At 37.4% G+C, this 22120-nt stretch overlaps 2 protein-coding genes across 2 annotated transcripts; both read left to right on the top strand.

Moving 5' to 3' along the window:
- The first annotated feature begins 786 nt into the window (after nt 1-786).
- On the top strand, nt 787-2118 carry LOC117330188 (mucin-2-like). The gene has a single exon (XM_033888411.1). The coding sequence runs from the start codon at nt 787-789 to the stop codon at nt 2116-2118; it is 1332 nt and encodes a 443-aa protein (XP_033744302.1).
- A 13328-nt stretch (nt 2119-15446) lies between these two features.
- LOC117329800 lies at nt 15447-18440 on the top strand. The gene has a single exon (XM_033887951.1). The coding sequence runs from the start codon at nt 15856-15858 to the stop codon at nt 17779-17781; it is 1926 nt and encodes a 641-aa protein (XP_033743842.1). The 5' UTR covers nt 15447-15855; the 3' UTR covers nt 17782-18440.
- The last annotated feature ends 3680 nt before the right edge of the window (nt 18441-22120 follow it).

The raw sequence follows: 22120 nt of genomic DNA, 5'->3' as shown, positions 1-22120 counted from the left end.
AACACACTAAAACCAGACCACACACACCAAAAAAACCACCACTACATACCAACCACACACACACACCAACCCCTACACTACCCCAAACCCCTACCACCAAATAACATTACCACACACACATTTCCAGCACACTACACACCATACCACACACTACCATTCCCACGACACTTTCACACCACCACACACACCAGACCCAAATACCTACCACGCCCCTACAACACACCATACCCACACAAACCACCACACTACACACCAACACACACACACACCATACCATTCACCACCAACCCCCACGACACCAAAACTACCACCATAACAACACTCACAACCACACACACCATACCCCCCGACACAACACACACCACCAAAACAACCCCGACCCCACACCGCTACACACCACCACCTGAACCAAAACCACGACCAGGACCATACCTACACACAAACCCAACCCCTACACACGACATCCACACTCATATCACTACACTACTACCACTACACAACCTCCATACAACACACCTTACCACTACCTACCTACCACCCACACTACCATTACCATACCCACACTACCCTACCATACACACTACAACCCCAAATACCAACCCCCTACCCAAAACTACCCACCAACCCATTGTCCCCACAACACTACAAAACACTACCATTTACCACTCACACAACTACACCCTACCAACCCTACACTACCTTTCCCTCGCTAAACTACCCCTACATCCCCCACACCAACACACATACACTACCCCACCCACCAACCACTACCTACCATACCATACAATGACCCACCAAAACCACACCAACAACACAACCCAACCACAACCACCAAACACACACTACACTACCCACTACCACAACCCAACCCTACCACCAACCAACCACAACCGAAACCCCAAAAAACAACACACATACCACCCACACAACAGACAGACCCCACACACCACACCACACACCACCAGGAAAACCCCAAAAAACCAACCCAACCCACCTACACGCCAAAAGAACCAACACCAGACCACACCAACGACCCACTACCAGACACCAGACACGACCAGACCACCGACCCAAACCCACCACCCACCAGGACCACAGCCACGACCAAGACAAACACAAGACTACACACCCCACCAGGACCAACCACCCCAGACCACACAAGACACACCCAGAAACACACAACACCACACAACAACAGACACGACCACCGACCCTACGACAACTACCCGACCAACAAAAAGACCCACCAGACACCCCCAAACCACACAAAACCAGACCAGACACGACCAGACCACGACACAAACGACCACCCCGACCACGACAACAGCGACCCCAAAAACGACACGACCAAACACACACACACAGGACCAACCACACGACCAAAACCAACACACCGACCAACCAGGCCCCGACCAAACAACGCCCACCAGGACCACACAAGACCCGACCAGACCCCGACACACCAGACCAACACCAACCAGGACACAAACACCAGAACCACACACCCAACCACGACACGACCAACACACACACAGACCACACACCCAACCAACCACAGACCCGACACAAGACACACCAACCCCACCAACCGACACGAACCACCAGGAACTAGGAAACCCAACCAAACACACCAGGACCAACCCAACCCAACCGGAAAAGGACCACCGACCAACCACACCACCAAAACGCGACCCGACCCACACCCCACAACCACCAACCACACCCACAAACACAACCACAGACACCAGTAACCACACACCAGTAAACCCCAACACCACCACGACCAAAGCCAGGACCAGCACCACAGGGCCCACCCTAACCAAACCAACGACCAGATACAACACGACAAACAACCAACCACAACACAAAACCAGACAAGCCATACCACACACACCCCAGACCACACACCCCCAGGACCAACTACCCACGACCAGACCACGACACAAACAACACGACACGAAAACCCAGGACACACACTCATACCCACAACACCAGACCACCACCACTAACAACCAGGACCAACCCCAACCTACCAACCGACACCCCAACCCCTACACACCATTTAAAACCGCCCGGCCCCGACACGACACTACCAACCCAAACCCCCAACACAATTAAACCCAATAACGACCGATAGACCAAAAACCAACCACACCCCAACACTACAAACTGAGACCACACACCCAGGACCACGACACGATCCCACCCACCACTACAACAGGCCACACACACAGGGCCACTAGCCCAAAACACGACCCACCCCTACGAACACACTCCAGGAACCACGACCCAAACACCAGACCCCGACAAAGCCCAGACCAACACAGACCACAAACCAAGACGACCAGGCCGACCCAACAAACCGACCATAAACCCTACACACCAACACACCCACACGACCAGACCACTAACACCAGACCCCGACCCAACCATACATTGACCCGAACACAGACCTACACCACAAACCATGACACGCACGACAAACACACCACCAAACCAAACCACAACCGGACACACACACCCGCATTACAGCAGGAACTACATCTACACCATACAAAACAACCACTACCAGACTACACGAAAATGACGCCACACAAAACCCCCGACAACCATACTATACCCAACATAAAACGACCAGGACCAACATACATTACTACACTACCATTACCACAAAAAACTTTCCCTACCAACACACCAAAACCATTACACAAAATACCTTCCACCCACTACCAAATTTCACTCCACCAATTACCCCTACATACCTGTACATAGAAGATTTATACACCAAGACATTGTTAGTCAGGGATTTTAAGGAAATAACCAGCTGTAAAGAACCATACCAAGATTTATATTTAAAAAGAAAAATGGATTAGTTAAATTTAATTGAACCTTTTACACACTGCATTTACTAAATAAGTGAGGTCACTCTGTCAGATTAATAGACAATGGACCGACAAGTATCCCATTTAATTAAACATAAATGTATCAACCACCAACAATAGGAATATGTCCTATAACATAGAGGAGCAACGATAAAATACGATAAAGGCAACTCAGAAGACCATACCGTATGGGCCGCGATGAGAGGAAACGACCCAGAATTCCCCTACTAGGACTTACAGCATACATTGGTTGATTTAAGCACGTGGGCTGAAAGAAAACTTACAAGTAAGTACAATTAATTTTCATATAACTTTTCAACCAGAAATGTCAAATTTAATTAAATTCATGTTAACCGTAAAAATACATGGGCACTAAAAAATTTATTGATAGTATTGGTATATGCACTTTTCATAATACACAAAAGAAACATAGCGAAATCTTACCAAAGCACGGACTTTAGTATTTCTGCAAGAACACCCCCAAACCAGACAATTACATAAAATATACATCAACCAATATCTTAAATAACCATATCAACCACAACTAGAAATTTGAATTTGGGAGTTTTAAACAAAATAAAAGTTTTACCCGTTTTTTTTTATATTTACAGTAAATGAGTAGATTTTTGAATAAAAAAATGCACATAACCCAAAAATTAAAATCAAAATGATTCAACCCCAAGCAAGCATGTGTAAATTTAAAGGAAACCCTTTAACCACGCATCCTTTAATAATTTTAATTGTATTTCAATTTTTATAATTTCATCAAGGCAAAGGCAAGTATAATTTGGTAAAATTTTCATTTAAAATTTAAAAAATTTTTCCCAAACAATAGGAAAATATTTCTAAAAAATGTGATTTCCCCCGGGAAAAAAAATTTTTGAAAAAACTCAGAATTTTAAAGCCAAACCACCCCCAAAAAAGGGAAATCCCATTAACCCATATGGCTATAACTCATTAGACAAATTTTTGGGTAAAAAACTAAATAAGTGCAAATTTATCTAAAATAAATTTATTTTCAGACTTAATAAAATTTCATTTAATTTTGTCAATTTTTTACTTTTGTCCCAAATTTTCACTGGCCCCTAAATTAAAAATTTCCCCCCCCCCCCCCCCCCCCCCCCCCCCCCCCCCCCCCCCCCCCCCCCCCCCCCCCCCCCCCCCCCCCCCCCAATAAAATTCTTTTTAAATAAAAACAAAACTTTAATTTTAATGGCCTAGAAAATTTTTTCCCTTTTTTTTTTTTTTTTAAAAAAAACAACAAAAATAAAATGGGGCTCAATTTTTTTTTTTTTCCCAAAAATTAAATTCCACTTAGAAACATATTATGTGCTACAATTCTCACTCTAGCCCATATATGTGCTACAATTCTCACTCTAGCACATATAATGTGCTATAATTCTCACTCTAGTACATATAATGTGCTATAATTCTCACTCTAGTACATATAATGTGCTATAATTCTCACTCTAGCACACATATGTAATACTAGTCATTCGCTCATAACAGAGACATATATACAGAGAGATTGGCAGCTCTCTATTTGCCCTTGTGTTTACATAGTGGCCCCTGACCTTCCCACAATCCTTTGCGGTCGCTCGGTTCAGTCTTCACTAGACGCCATATTGGAGAAAACTTGAAAACCAGACACATAATTATCGATAATTTCTATTTGAAATCATCACCAAGATCCAATTATGTGCTTTAATTTTATTAATATCAAAGTGCAGAAGTGTCATCAATATGAAATATATCACAATTTGCTGTCCAAGTGTTTGTATTTTGAGTATGAAAGTCAAGCACAACGCAGGAAAGATCGGCGGGAATCTCCAATTTTCGAAAAGTCCCTATGGGGTTTTCGAGAATACGGATAAATGACAACAATGTGCATGATAATCAAGACCACATTCCATAAGTATGATAGTTTTTGGTTAATGTGGTAACTTTTGTAGTGGCCTAGATAAAACAATGTGCTTTTTGTGTGCGTTTAAAATTGACGATGTCTTGGTCGGACGTAATGGCTGCTTAATTACGAAACTTGGACATGTCGAATAGGACCCAATGGATTTTAGAAAATACGGATAAATGGCAACAATGTGCATGATCAATAAGACTATATCCCATAAGTATGATAGTTTTTGGTTAATGTGGTAACTTTTGTAGTGGCCTAAATAAAACGATGTGCTTTTTGTGTGCGTTTAAAATTGACGATGTTTTGGTCTGACGTAATGGCGGCTTAATTACAAACTTGGACATGTCGAATAGGACCCAATGGATTTTAGAAAATACGGATAAATGACAACAATATGCATGATCAATAAGACTATATCCCATAATTTATATATAAGTTTGATAGTTTTTGGTTAATGTGGTAACTTTTGTAGTGGCCAAAATAAAACGATGTGCTTTCTGTGTGTATTTAAAATGACGATGTTTTGGTCTGACGTAATGGCGGATTAACCAGAACATGTCGAATAAGTTCCAATACTACGATACACACATGCGCATAGCCCGATTTACCTGCGCTCGCGTGTGTTTGATAGGACACAGGACGCTCTCGATAAGGGATATGCTTGAGTGGTCACGAATAAAGGGAGCCACTATATGTGTACGGGGAAATAGCGATGTTACTAATCTCTCTGTGAAACACAAACAATGAAATGATGTGTGAATTTTTAAATACTTAATTAGCATTTTAGATTTTTTTTCAATAATGAAGCGACAAGGTAAACAAATCCTCCGTTTTATGAAAATATGGGTAATTTGTAGTATTATTCTGGAACAGTTAATTACAGAGCCAGTGATAGGATGGTCAGCTAAAGAGGTACAATGATATGGGGTCGGCCACATTCACACTATACCAGACACCCGTGGTCACTCGTGATCAATCTAGCTGTCTCATTTCGTTGGTCAAAGATATACGCTGACCAAATACTTGGCCCTAGGTTATATATTATTATATAATTTTAAGACATAAACATCAACTCATACTTTTATATTGAAAACATGTCATGGCTTCCTGCTAATGAACAGCGAATACTTCAACTGGTCCAAGCGAAATAAGGATAAACTGAAGCGATAAGGACAATAAATGTTATTGTAAACATTCATGATAACGCATGTGCAATCAATCAATCGGAACCCCTCGTCATTTTCTACAAAACTAGAAGCAATCGGAACACGTCTAGTTTCGGACAAAATGACGAGGGGTTCCGATTGAACTAGAAGTTGGCAGACGGAGGCGAAATGTTCCGATTGACAATCAATGGGACTCATTAGTGAAATTCCTGACAGGTACGATAAAATCAATACTACAGGTGAATTCGAAATATCTACCTGTATACAGAATATATTAGAGATATTCCGAATGAGTATACATTAACAGCCAAACGAAGAAATACAGCATGGAAAAATCTATATCAGTAACACATACATTTGTAATAAGTTCTCTGTTATTATTCCTTTTCTTCATACCAGAATAGTTTGGTCTCGTATGCACTCTTTTTTTTTCTTTCCTTTTTTTTTATCTTATCTTTGATTTTCATCAAAACTTAATTCTTTATCAATTAAATTTTTTTTTTTTTTTTTGCCTTATCTTTTACTTAAAGGGACATCACGGTAAACCAATTTTTATTTTGTATTTTTTCATATTATTGGGTATATCTTAAAAAAATATCCTAATGAACAATAACCATTCGAATTTGATGATATATGTATATAAAAAAACATCAGTTATTAATTATAAAAAGGTTATCACAATTCGTTGATCAATAGTCTGAATATGCAAATTTTGTGACATATACGATAACACGCATGCGCACAACACACTAAAACACCTGAAAGCAAAAATGGCTTCCAATGTGAATCGACTGCGGTTGAAAACGATAACAGCTTCCGCAATGAAGAGAATAATTGGAAAATGGGTCAAACACAATCCTAGAATTAAACTGGGGAAGCAGTACAATACAGTTCAAACATGAAAACAGCAGTAATACGGACGCTGCTCGTATTCTGCTTGATTGCTGGATAGTAGGTCATGACAATCTCGGTAATATTTACACAAACTCGGTAATATTTATACAGTCTGTACCAGTACATCGCTACTGTCACTATACTATATGTACGGTGTTTACACTTATTTACACATAAATATATGTGCCGGAATATATACAGAACGTGTTATTTAACATTTAAACCACTGTATAATATCGTTGTCCAACTAATCCCTTGTAAACTATCGTGTGCTTGTGTTGCCTCGATTTCAAAACAGTTACGTGATGATTTAAAAATAATTTCCGCGCTAAATTTAGAGGGGGATTCCCAACTAAATCAAGTGGTCAAGCTGGACATGAGGATCGACTGTGAACATTGGGACAGCACAGAAACATAACTGGAAAGGAACAAAACACGTACATTCATTGAAAATTACAACGTTTTTACCGTGATGTCCCTTTAATGATTTATTTTTTCATAATTTATTATTATTAATTTATCTAAATATAGATTTATTGATTAATTTTTACAAAAGTTTCTTGCTTAATAGCCGTAGAATCATCATCTATTTTTTCTTCTTTTTACAGAGGTATATCAGAGGTACTCCGAATTATTATACGTTGACAATAGTCGACGAAGAAATACAGCAAGGACATTAATCTTTAATTCTCACCAAAAAATACTTTTATATCTATTACTAATTTTTTATTTTTTTTTTAATCTATTGGTTTTTATTTATCTAAACATAGATTTATTGATTAATATTCCGAACAGTTCCTTGGTTAATAACCGGTGAATCATCAGCTATGTTCTTTTTTACATATCGTTCGAGCTTTGTTTCAAACCACTAATTTCCCCCAACCTTAACAACACACTTATCTGAATGAAATCGAGTTCCTCTTACTGACTGATAAAAGATTTTATCTACAGCTAGCGAAAACACGACATAGCTTCAACGTCAAGGAACCCGAACCAAACCAAACAACAAAAGTTGAATTATCAAGAAGGGCTTGCTTATCGGATCTTTCACATTTATTTATTATAATTTCAAGATGATGCCTCCTTTAATAAGACCATTTTACTGAAAAATTACGGAAACATATGTTTCCATTAAAAGGAAGGTGCAACAAAAACGGAAGCTACCGACATGTAAATAAAATCGTAGTTCTAACTATAAATCGATAAATGAGTGTACATTTACATGGAGACCCACGCGTTCCGGAAGGGTGACATTCCTCTAATTCAGCGACAATATCCGCCATGTAAATCTTGGTCAAATCTAAACTTGTCACATTCTGAAAATGAGAAAAATTGTCGTTAAAATGGAATTAACGGGCAAACTTTACAAGAGAATGAACCTATCCCATGAAATTTACATACTGTATATGTTAATATCGTATCTGAATTTAAAGTGTTTCGAATTCACCAATAGGTTGTACACAGGCAAAATGTCTTGAGGTAAATTTGACCTGGAAAAATGTTGACCTGAAAATTAGGTTAACTTGGCATAAAGAAATGTTCAGGTCAATTTCAGGTCAATTTGACCTGCAAATATCTCCATGTGAATTCAGGTGAAACTTTCATGTCAAATTCAGGTCAATTTCTTAACATTAATTGACTATTTTGCTCTTTTTAGGTCAATTTCACCTGAAAATTTTCACATGAAATATGCCTGAATTTGACATGAAATGACATGAAGACATTTTGCTTTTTGACTTAAATTCGCGAATAATCTGCTATAGAGCCAAGGACCCCGTAAGACTCCCATATCAGTTACTGATAGCATGGCCGTCAGTCAAAGGTGTTATTTTCTTATAAATAATCGCGAAGGATTTTAATTCGCGATAGACTCTCATCGCGTATTAACGCGAAATAAATCCCACGCGAAATCTAAGTGCTATACAGTACGGCTATAGCTTATCTCCTTAACAGACTGCTCAATTTGAAGGAAATCAATGACCTTATCAATTCTACGGCGCTTATCGAGAACTTTGTCAGTGTGTTTATTCTAGGTTTAACGTCGGCACAACAGCTATTCAAAAGAGGACGGGTGTCAAGGAGACACCCTAATAAAAACAAAATACAGACAGATTGCACAAAAGACATTTTAGCACCACACAATATAATTTGAGGGTTATATATAGTAGAATTTAAAATGTACTTAAACTGCATCATACAGCTATATAGACGTTCAAGGAGGAATCAGCTGTGCTACTTTAGGCCTGAAGTGTTGATACACGTTGATATATAAAGGCAATGGATAAAAAAAAAATAGCAAAAAAAGTTTAAAAAGTGAAGGAGAGGTGCAATTCAATTGATTTCTTTATTTTTTATTTTATTTTCCAAAAGAATTTCAAGTAAATGCGGAAGTTCTGAGAAACAGACACACTTATCGTACACGTTAAATAGTGAAATGACATCCAATATTTCAAAATGACATCAGTGTTGTGTTCCCTCCCTCGAAATGGTAATCTTATGAGATCATTTTGTTCTAATTTTTATCTTTAAAGACATTGTATTACATAAATACATAAATACTATATACACATATACATACATTAATTTTCAAATCAACCCTTGCAAAAATATGTTCGAATGGCAGCTTTATAAGGCCATATTATATCGGATCATACATTTTTTTTGATTTCTTTTTCTGCTGAACTAACAATAAAGGACAATTCTTGACATAAATATCTTAGCTGTATGCACACATAAAAGTGTGAATAAATTGAAAACCGTGGCACATTTAACCAAAATTTAAGTTTTTCCTTTTTTTTCTTTTTTTTTTTTCTTTTTTTTTCGTCAGATATCATGGGTACAGGTTAATAAACCGAGTAAAAAACCTAGATTCAGTCTATATGGATTGTGAGATCAATTATTTCTTGTTTGTTGATAAGTGTAAAATAATTATTGAAAAAGATATGTTTTGAATGGTTGTACGATTGGCTAAAGTCTGACCAAAATTTAGATACATATATATGTGCAAATAATGTGTGTCCTTTGTTGATCTCCATTTATAGCATACATGTTGACAGGTAGTACGCGTGCTTTAAGTTAAGTACATGTACATAAAGCATGGACACATCAACTACTGTTTTGGACAGAATACCACTACACGTTACAGGAAAATTTCGTTGAACAGGAAATATCTAACATTGTCTTCAGTAATAAAGTAAATAAATAATAAAGTAAACAATTCGGTAATAAGATAGGACAGTTGGTTATTTCTAATGATCGCTAAAAATCGAAACCTGATGAAGTGATAGACAAGGACGGCAACGTAAGTACGGACGGCGAGCATGTCTAAAGAATATTGCACGATGTTTATAAAGAGTTATACAACGTACCGTCTGACTCCGATGTAAAATATTCAACGGATTATCTCCAACATTCACTTGGCCCTGTGCTAGATACAGATATTACAATTTTAAACAACCGCATATCTATAAAGGAAGTAAGGACGCCGTGTATTGAGCTAAATTGCACAAAGCGGCAGGTATAGATGACATTCAAAGTGCAGTGCTGAGGAATTCAGCCTGTATAGACATATACTTCACGGGATTATATGTAACTCATTCCGATCAGGTATAGTTCCGGACGTGTGGGGTGAAAGTATTGTAACCCCTATATCAAATGCAGGAAAAGGCCCGTTGGGTTGGACCCATATAGCTATATAGTGAGGAATATCACTTATATAGCTATACAGTGCAAAATGTATACGGACATACGAGGAATGATTGATATATTGTGAGCCTCGTATTGAAGGAGGTACGCAAGGATGTTCTTTTTAAGTTCCACTATTCTCTGACTATATAAGGCCTTGTACCCAAGCACTGGTCTCATTTGGTTAGTTTATATCGACGAGGTAGCACTCCAAATTAAACAAGACAAGCGGCTTTTGCAAAAGGGACAAAATCGATGAAAGAGCAGCGCCCCATTTAGAATACATTCTTAGAGGAATTGCTCCATAAAAGCATGGTTAACATAAAAGTGAAATCCAATCCCTATATTTACACTTACGGATGTTGTTTCTATAAGTCTTTGTGATAACAATATTTTTTCTTTGTAAATAAAAAAATCATATAAAAGTCGGACACAGTGGGAGGAGTCAATTATTAGAACAGCCAATGGTGACGCTTCACAACAAATTGAGACTTTTTTTCCGCGTTAAAAAATAGTTCTGTTTTTTATTATGATATTAACATAAATAACAAAAACATTTTGATAGATTATCATATTTAATATTGTCGAACATGTTATTTTGATACATTTAACAATGGTAAACAAAGCGTGTTGTTTTATTTTAAGAAACATTTCATCACGCGTTCATCGAGAGTAACAGAAAACAGACCGCGACCGAAGCACTCGAAGTTCAAAGGTCAATGTTTCCATGCAAGAATGGTAAACAAATCGGTCTGGTATTGTTATATAGTGACAAAACTTTGCAAGTGTAAATATAATGATATGGTAGCAGCACTAGGGAAAGATGCCCCTTCATATGCTACAGTGAAAAGGTGGAGAGCCTTGAGGATAAACCCCCGTCCTGGAAGGCCTGTCAATGTTGCAACCCCAGAAATGGTCAATAGAATTCATGATATTGTTATGACTGATATTCGGCTCACAGAAAGATATATAGCCAGTAGTGTTGGCATTTCACAGGAAAGAGAACATTCCATTCTGACAGAGGATCTTGCAATGAGCTTTCGGCCCAATGGGTACCAAGACTTCTGACAGCTGATCAGACGCACCCCAGAAGCACATTATCGCGTGCTTATCTTAACAATTTTGAGGAAGATCCTGCCAACTTTCTTCAGAGATTTTTCACGATGAATGAAACATGGGTCCATCATTTTACCTAAGAGGCCAAAAAACAATCCAAACAATGGCTTAAAGAGCCCTGGCTCTCCCCCGCCAAAGAAGGCAAAAACTGTTCAATCAGCTGGGAAGGCTATGGCCTCGATTTTCTGGAATGCAGAAGGTATTCTGTGATAGATTATCTCTAAAAGTAACAAACAATCAATGCCACATACTATGCTTCACTTCTTGGGCACTTACAGGAAAATATTAAACTTGAGCGCAGCGGAAAGCTCACTAAAGGTTGTTATTCCATCAGGACAATAAGTCTGTCATTGCCATGGCTGCCACTCAAAAGTGTGGCTTTAAATTGATTGAACATCAGTCTTATTCACCTGATCTCGCTCCATCAGACTTTTATCTATTTCCAAAACTGAAAACAGCTATTTCAGGCACACAATTTCAGTCCGATGATGACGTCATACATGCAGTGAATGACTTCCTGAACAGCCAAGGAAAGAAGTTTTATAAAAGTGGCATTGAGGCCCTTAAACACCACTGTATAGATACTGAACGGGATTATGTTGATAAATAATACAATATGTCCGGCAAAATTCAAATCCTTCAATATGAGGCTCAAGGCATATCAATCTGCTCTCGTACTTAATCAGCGCTTATATAGCTGGTTGGAAGAGTTAGCAATATGCTAGTCGATGAATAAAACAGATTCGGCGATTTTTCCTGACCACCAATATGCACTTTATACCATATCAAAAAACGTACAATACGGAAACAATCCACGTTCGTCTGCTTTGTAGACATGAAAAAAGTATTTGACAGTGTAAATAGAGATTTTTTATAGTAAGCAGTTGAAGCATCTCGGAATAGACGGATTATTTCTACGAGAGATGTAATTACTTTACGGACACAACACTATTAGGGTTCGGGTAAATGGCAATTTAACTGACCCATTCTGGGTCTCAACTGAATTAAAACAAGGCTGTAAAGCCTCATCGATACTTTTCTTTACTTTACTTCTACTTCTAAACGACTTGCCTAAAGATATAAACGCTATGAATTGTGGTGTTTAAGTAGAAGACACAATGATATCCATCCTTCTGTATGCGGACGATATAGTCATCATATCGCCGGATGAAAATTCAATGCAAAATACACTTTGAAAATGGAAACTGATTACATGTATAAACAAGGACAAAACTAACGTTATTTATTTTCGTAACCTTTCTTCGACTTTAACACAATCTAAATTTATATGTGGTGACTCTGATTTTGACAGTTGTTCTAAGTAAAAATACTTGTGACTGTGGTTCCATGAACATCTCGATCTACGTCTCGCTGTACGAGAGTTGTGTAAGTCTGCGAGTAGAGCCCTTTATGCCCTTTACTCAAAGCTCACCCACGCGGGAGGTATGACTTACTCTGTTTATACCAAACTGTACATATCTTTAGTGGAGCCTATTACTTACTTCGCGAGTAGACTCTTGGGTATAAACTCCTACAGAGAAGTAACATTACTACAAAACAAGGCCTGTCGATATTTTCTTGGAGAATCGAAGTTTTCCAGTAACTTGGCCACAAGGGGTGACATAGGTTGGACGTCAACTACCACTAAACAGACTATCAATGTTTTAAGACTTTAAGAATAACACATAAGGAAAGTGATGGGACATTGAGTAAAACTCATAAATGGTCCAAGTCTCGGATACATAATATAATAGTAAAGGCTAATTAAAGGTATATAATTTCAGCACAAAAGTCTTTAAACTGAAAAATGAGCAATATCAAAAAAATAATTACAGAATATTGATGCTGACAACTGGCAAAATCTATTGTGGAGTGATGATGGAAATGCTAATGGTAATAAATTACGTCTACATAGACCCTATAAGTTTGAGCCTACTACAAGCGATTATGTGAAAATTGTTAAGTTTAGAGAGGGAAGAGGCCTGTTGTGCAATTTCGAATGTGGGTCACTTTCCCTAGAAATTGAAAAGTGATAAATGGCTGGACATAGCTTACTTTGAGAGAAATATTGTATGATGTATTTTATATGTTGTAAGGTGTTTGACACTTTAATAAACAATTGAACTTGAAATTGAATACCAAATATATTTCATGAGTGAGGCTAATTCTTTTTTTATATTTTTCACGAGTGCGCAGCACGAGTGAAAATATTAGAATATTAGCTACACGAGTGAAATTTACTTGGTATTACTGAAGATACTGTTAGATATTCTGTTTATTACATTTGTCGTTTGTAAGCAGTGTTTTGATTGGTCATATTAAAAAAGGTGATATTTTCGCTAGTGCAAAAATATAAGAAAAAGTGACATATCACTTTCATAATTTTAAGTTACGTTATTGAATATGTATGGAATTTAAATGTATTTGATCTTTCATAATAATATCTAGACTTATATTTCCGTCTGGTTATCACAATTATATAAATGATGAAATTGGTCGCCTATTTCTCTTATATAACATGTACATAAAGTGCAAATTCTATTTCCACGTGGTATATTAGACCATCTACCACTTTCGATTGGTATTTTTGTATTACTTGTTCTAAGTTTACAGTAAGCTTTGGATGATTTGGGAGGGAATTTCAGTAAATATTTCTCTAAACAAAGTTCAGTCTTGTAGATTGTAGATTTCGTTTCTCCAGTTTTCTAAATAAATGTGTGATTGGGTGGACAATGCCTTGGGGATGACGATATCTATTGATTTTCGTTGGAGAACGACAATGCATCTATATGTAATTGATATGGGTTTATATACTCGATACAAATTGATAACGTTGCATTATATGTCGATTGTAAAGTTACCTTTAAGTGCTAGCGTTGTGTATTAAGTGGACAATGTCTCGGGGAATCACACGACATATGGTTTGTCGTTGAAGAACGGCATTAGTAGAATGTGTATTCCATTTATTGTGATTGAAACATAGCCACTGCTCAAGTGGCCATCATACGTAACCATCCTCTGTATGGCTGTCAGATGGAGCCAAGGTGATATAGGGACCACAGAACCAAATCAAAAATAGATTGTGGGTTTTCCCCGTTTGGGCAGTAAGATTTAATAGGAAGGTGAATGCATCGGGGCCTACTGATTGGATATTTAGGTGAGAGAAGTTTTATGTGTGGGCTGGGCAATACATGTAGATGTAAAATATATAGAAAAAAAAATATTTTTTTCCTAGCCTGTTTTTGTCAGGGGGAGTTAATTAAGTGTGTATTTTGTTGTAAATTTAGATGAATTTTTGGTGCTGATTCAATACAAGATGGTGGCCCCCATGAAAAAAAAAGTTCAAATTGGTAGAATTTTTAATCATTCTATTTACAGGTTTCCGAGATGACATTCTTCAAAATTATGGCTAGTGGACCAGTGTTGAAAACTCCATTTAAGCAGTACACTGGTAAACGTTAACATTACCGTCTATGTGAAATCATTTGGTTCCGTGGTTCTTATAGGTACCCTATTCAGCATCTCTGATTGCGTAATGATTAGGCGAACTACAAGGTTTCTCACACATGCTTTTTTTACAATCACCATCTATAATGAATATATCTACCACGGACCTCCAAAACACTTGGCCACGATACGGGAAGGACATTAGGCTCGGCTATAAATAGTAACAGGGACTTTCCACATTACATACAGCACACACCGCACGACATGCAGTATACAAAGAAGCAACACATTTCATTTAGGAAATTGAACAAAGTGTTTTGTTGTAAATAACACCTTTTCAACATTTTTTTATTATTATTTTAGGTGAGCGGGAATGCGGATCACTTTGGGATTCGTTATACAGAGGAACACATTTGTCGAGGAGTGTCATCATTACCTAATCTGCAAGTTTCAAAAGAAATCGTGTACAGACCTCTCAACATGAAAACAAAGACACCTTGAAGGAAATTTCGTCGAATTGGCAACTGCATTGTCAAAGTGTATCTACTTCAAAACTTCGAATTTCTTAAGGAATGCGTATTGAGACGTTCCATTCTGAAGAATGTTACCCCTAGCGGCAAAAGTTGAAAGGAAGGTAGCGTGGGAATAGCAAATTTTGAATGTTTATTGTCAGTTAGGTGTGTATATTTCAAGATAGGTTTTTACTTCAACCTAGGTGAATAAGTTGGGTGAACAGGAATTATACATATGTACAATGTGGTCGCCTAATAGCAAACAGAAGAAAATTCTTCTCTTCGTCTGTATGTTGTGTGTACTATTCTATCTTAACCACAAATACAATACTCCGATGACGTTAGACTTGCGTCACGCCGATGTGCATGCGCAGTGTGTCATACCGGAAATCGATCCATTTGACAAGGAGCTTACGAAACTGGACAAACACCCCAAGCCACCCACTTGTAGCGAGAGTATGTCATTAGTATTTATAGATATGAACGGCTATATTCAATTTAACACATCATCATTCGCTTTAAATAAACTTTCAAAATCTGAGGTAGTCTGCTCTTACAGACCAGTGGAACGTAGTGGAGGCGACGATGACGTCATATTAAAACCGGAAGTGCAATTTACGGAACCAGAATATATTGAGAGTGATGTCGTAGTGGCAAGTTGTTTGAACAAAAAAGCAAAACTTATATACCAAAGTGTGCTTACAAATATAGACTTCAGAACCGTATTAAGGGCAAATAAAATAAAAATGGCGTCTCCTAATCAATTTAATGTGATTCTGTTTGGTATAGACTCCTTATCAAGAACTGGCGCCTTGAGAAAAATTCCAAAAACTATGAAATATATTCAAAATGATTTGGGAGGAATCACTTTCAAAGGATATACGAAAGTGGGCGGCAACACATTTCCGAATGTTGTTCCGTTGTTGACAGGCAGACGAGCTGACAAGGAAGATCTAGGTCACGCCTGGGGACAGGAGTACTACGATGAATTCCCTCTTATACAGTACAATTATTCCAGCGCAGGCTACGTCACCAATTTTGCCGAGGATTGGCCATATTTCTCGACATTTAATTATTTGTCAAACGGCTTTAAAGTGCAGCCAACTGATCATTATTTACGTCCAATGTATCTTACTATGAAAAAATTAGCACCCGTGTCGACATCTTTAGAACAAGTAAGTCTTTATCTAGAAGATAAAAGTATTAAAGTGATGCCATCCTCGCTGTGCTATCAAAATCGGATCAAACATGTTATATTCTTGGAGAATTTAAAGAGATTTCTAAAAGGATATAAATCTCAATTGAAATTTAGCTTTTCATGGATGAGCGAACTCAGTCATGACTATCCATATTATCTCGAAATCGCTGATCAAGATTTTACGGATTTTCTTCGGTGGATGAAAATCGAAGGGCATCTTGATAATACTATTTTGTTATTTATGAGTGACCATGGAAGTAGAATTGATGATTTAAGAAACACTCCAGCCGGGCGAATAGAAGCCAGAATGCCACTCCTTTCCATAGTACTCCCTGAGCATTTCAAAAAAGAGCACAAACATCTTGTGCAAACCATGATGGAGAACACAAACGTTCTGACAACGGCTTTTGACGTCAACGCAATGCTTGGTGACGTATTACACAAGAATTTTGACCAGAATCGAAAAACAACAAAACCGCGGAGAGGTATAAGCCTTTTTGAAAAAATTCCAAAGGAGCGGACGTGCGCAAACGCTAGCATAGCCGAACATTTTTGTCCGTGTTTTGTAAGTAAATCTACAAATATAGACTCGCCAGATGTTCAGAAAATTGTTAATTTCAGTTTAGAAAGAATCAATCGCATGTTGGATAAGCACCGAACCGTATGCGTAGTATTAGCCTTGTCACAAGTAAGAGATGCTCAGCTCATTGTTTCAAGCTTTAAACGATATGAGACAAAAAAGACATTCACGATCAGGGAATTCTTCAACACACCAGTTAAAGATCAAAATAAATATACAATATTGTTTGAGACAGCACCAAGTGGCGCCCTGTTCGAAGTGACCGCGCATATTGAAAGTGACGGTGAAGTTTACTTCGTGGGGGACATCACGAGGACAAATAGATATGGAACACAATCACAGTGTATCGCTGATAAGTATCTACGTAATTATTGTTTCTGTAAGAAATGAACATGGATAGAACATATAGGTAAATAATAGTAAAAGCCTCGTCAATTGTTTTCGATTGCTACTCATGCATTTTCGTTCTGATATACATATCATCCAAACTTCCAAAACGTCTGTAGCTTACGGGGGCTAAATACAACTATATACTATCGATAAAATTGTATTGGACAAGTTTGATATTGTTTGTGGATTGAAATCGTATATGACTTTATATAAATGTTTACTCATTTTATATATTTATTTGTTTACTTCTTCTATGATACTCGATTGAAGGTATATGATAATGCCTGCTTTATTCTTATTCAGTTCTAATATTAATAATTAAGAATTAAGAATTAAGTCCCAAAGCCGATGTCTCGAAATCTAACACATTCACGTTAGTCGCCTCATCCTCACATGATAATGCATGCAATTTTTTTTTTCTTTTTCGGCAATTCCATTCGCCGATAAAAGATCGACTATCATCATTTATTCTACCGAATCGTAAGTTCTCTCCAGTTTTTAATTTATGAAAAAGTGTGTTTTATGTACCATGCATATTCTTTTCTATTTATGCCTGATTTTCTTAACTTTAGTTTTGTCACGTGTATTTACATGTGGCGCTTTGCATATATATTTTGCTTCGTGTTGTTTTACAGCGAAATAAATATTTTTCGAACAAATTTGCTTCAGTTTCTTTTCTTCATCATTCATGATCTCGCCAAGAAGTGTTAAAGTTCCCCTTATGAAGTTAAATATGTTCGTTACACCTTGATGTGCCGGTGTTGTTGTTGTTGTTGTTGTTGTTGTTGTTTTTTGTTTTCGTTGTTGCTGTTTTTTGTTGTTGTTTTTTTCTGCTGTTATTTCCCCGGGTTTTATCTTGAGAACGTCTTATTACCAGAATTTTGATTCTAACACTAACGGAAAAGTCCAGAATATTCCGGTATGTTTTCAAAGGCCTTCGTGTAAGCAGTTGTGGAATCGCACATGTACAACGTGCTAAACGTTCGTACTCAGATCCAGCATATGGCGCACAACTGTGTGGTTTGATGTTTGATGTACAGATTCCTGTAACTATGAATTGATACAGAACATAGGCGTATAAGTTCATGATTTCTGAGTCTTGCCCGGTATATTATCATGCTAGCCTCGGAGATGTTGCTTTGCTGATAAAGTAAAGCGTTTAACGTTCTCGAATGTTGCGTATGCCATCAGTTGCTACGTAAAAATCTTTTAAGATTTTCATTGAATCAGACAAGCATTTAAAAACTTGTCAGCTTCGAACTTACGAATGGATCATCCTAGAAACTCGTGCAGCGTTCCATCATGTAAGGTCATGTTGTAGTTGTTTAAATGTCCTTGAAACCCAGCTTTTCTGTACTACTGTATTGTAATTCATTTCTTATCCATAATAGACAAAAGAATTTTCTGTTGTTGAATACACCATTTCAACCACTTTATGGAAATCATGGCGAAATTGTCTCTCTTTGCATAAACACTAGTATGTTCTTGTGCCAGAAGAAAGCTTACGTTACGAGGCGCCCTTTCTTGATAATATAGGATTGTTCATCTATAAATGTCTACAGTTATGACACATTTTTAATTTTCTGTGTGATTTTAGTCCTGTTGCCAGTCTGTCAATACACCTTCATGTTTGTCTCCATCTATTAAAATAGTTCGTGTGTGTATTTACGTCGTACGAAAGACGAAAATCTATTTGATCTCGTTCCTACGACTTTTTTTTCCTCTAAAAATGGCACGATTAAGCTTTCGTAGTTACCATGACTTGTTATGAGAATCAAAACGAAGAAAAAATGAAAGAAAAATAAATGGTTAGCAAATATTATAGCATAATTATCGTACATCCTGCTTAGATGGGCCGCGGTGGCCGAGTGGTTAAGGTGTCCTGACACTTTATCACTAGCCCTCCACCTCTGGGTTGCGAGTTCGAAACCTACGTGGGGCAGTTGCCAGGTACTGACCGTAGGCCAGTGGTTTTTCTCCGGGTACTCTGGCTTTCCTTCACCTCCAAAACCTGGCACGTCCTTAAATGACCCTGGCTGTTAATAGGACGTTAAACAAAAACAAACAAACAAACAAACATCCTGCTTAATATAACCAACTTGTACGCGATATTAAGTACATACATTGTATGATCAATGACTACCATATACATTATTTCCAACTGATATATAAACATTATTGTATGATATCGTAGTACTATAACGAATTTTCTATCATGTGTTCCTGCAGAAGGTACATATTTCTTCTTTTTTTCTTCTTTTGAACCTAAGGAAACTTTGTCAATTTCGCGCTAACCATAGGAAATGTTCGATGCCAACTGCGGGCATACTAACGTATACGCAGTCAAAATATACAATGTTCATGTACATGATACAGGGCCTAACAAACCATGATAATATATATGCAATATACATGATACATGGCCTGACTATCAATCAGGCGGTGCACTATCTGTAGATAGCAGATAACTTTAGGTTGGGGTCACATCAGGTCGATTAAAGTCTGATAACACTACAACATTGACAACATACAAGTCAATATTAATAGGGAAGTAGGTGCGTTCGTGTATATGCAACACTTTAAACGATCTTCCAAATCGTTTACATTGACGAATCGCTCACGACCACAACCACAGGCGTCTGCTTCCGGTTAGTGTCAATAGAAAAAATATTAGACCCTACTCCGGGTAATATTATTTTCGGCATAGCCGTATAATATTCTTTTGTCCCCGGAAATGACGCGACAGGTGGCGTTACTGGTCAAGATGAAGCATGTGATTGGTCAATGTAGCGGTAAATGCAAAATGCAGATATGCAGTTAAAAACGAAACAAATTTCAGTTAAGATGGAATGCAAGCTGAATAAGTGGATGCATCTTTTCAAATGACACATTAATAAAATTATATTCCTGATTGAAATGCAGTCGTATTCAGGCGCGTAGCTGCCTATACGCAAATACGCATTTGCGTACACATCAGTTTTCAACAAAAACAAAACACAAACAAAAAAAACAAAAAAACAAACAAAACAAAACAAAGAAAGAAAAAACTCTGTTATTTATATGAGCTTATCTATACACAAACTATGAATGCTGTCCCTAGGTGATGGTTCTAGTCAAACCCACTAATTGATATAACTAGTCATTACGTGGTAGGGAACGCAATCAATCGGTAGGTTAAAGTGGGACAAAGAAAAATCCGAAGACTTGTTTCTTTGGAAGAAGCCCCCCAACGCTGTCACGAATGTTTTGCCTTATATATCAAGGCTGCTAAATAGTGGGATTAACGTCTCCAAACGAGACCAAGTGTGGTTTTCCTGGCTTGTCACATGAACACAGTTCCCTGGTAGTTAAGTTTCTGAACTCTGGCCTGTATCTGAGAGAGTGTCCTAGGCTCGGCTATAACCAGAACAAGGACATTAATCCTCGTCAATCAACCCCTATCTGAGTATAATGATAATCGTTACAATTCCAACTTTTAACTTAGTTTAAACAATAGTTTATTCATTAATCAAAATAATCAATACATATACAAATATTTTTATGGGATGGGAAAACAAGCTTAGAGCTTATATTAATTCCTTTCCCATTTAACTTTTAACTTGACTCTAGAACACATGTCGTGCTATGTTATGACCACCGGTATAGTTGAAAGATTCATTTATATAAAATTCAATTCGACTTTACTGGAACTTTTATAACTACAACTGTATCTTTATATCTAAATGTATTTTACCTACATATACCGTCATGAAAACATCACCCATTATCGCAATGAGCATCCCAAAACGTCGTGTTACGGAAACGCGACTTAAATACAAGGTTGATCTCAGGTTTTTGGTCTTGATTTCTTTCTTTTACATCCCTTCCCACAGGAAAGGTACTGCTTTGCCCAATGGACTATGGTTATGTACGTATGGTTATTGAACACATATTCGGACATTATGTAAACGTGTTCCAAGCGTGCAAAATAAGGTAAAGTCAACACAAATTATCATCCTAAATGCTGTACAAGGCTCGTCGTTTCAAGAAAACAGGACAACGTAACTATTCGGACATCGTTAAATGACGGACTTACACTTAACTGTATATCATAATACGGTACTCATTCACCCCTCATTTCATTTCTCTGCATACACATACAAAATAACTTGGCTACGCGTATGGTATTATCACCAAAATGATTCAAACTGATATCATTTTGTTATCTGTGCTGAAACACATTAGTTCGTTCATTTATTTCACCAGCAGTTTTATATTATAAAACTAGCATTTAAAGTATGCCGTTTATCTTTTTTTAAAGATATTTCTTGTTTTCTATTAATACTAACCAGAAACAGGT

This window comes from Pecten maximus, chromosome 6 (genome assembly GCF_902652985.1).
Source record: "Pecten maximus chromosome 6, xPecMax1.1, whole genome shotgun sequence".
NCBI classification, from domain to species: Eukaryota; Metazoa; Mollusca; class Bivalvia; order Pectinida; family Pectinidae; genus Pecten; species Pecten maximus.
Note: the sequence above shows the minus strand (reverse complement) of the source record. Positions and strands in the feature narration are given on the sequence as shown.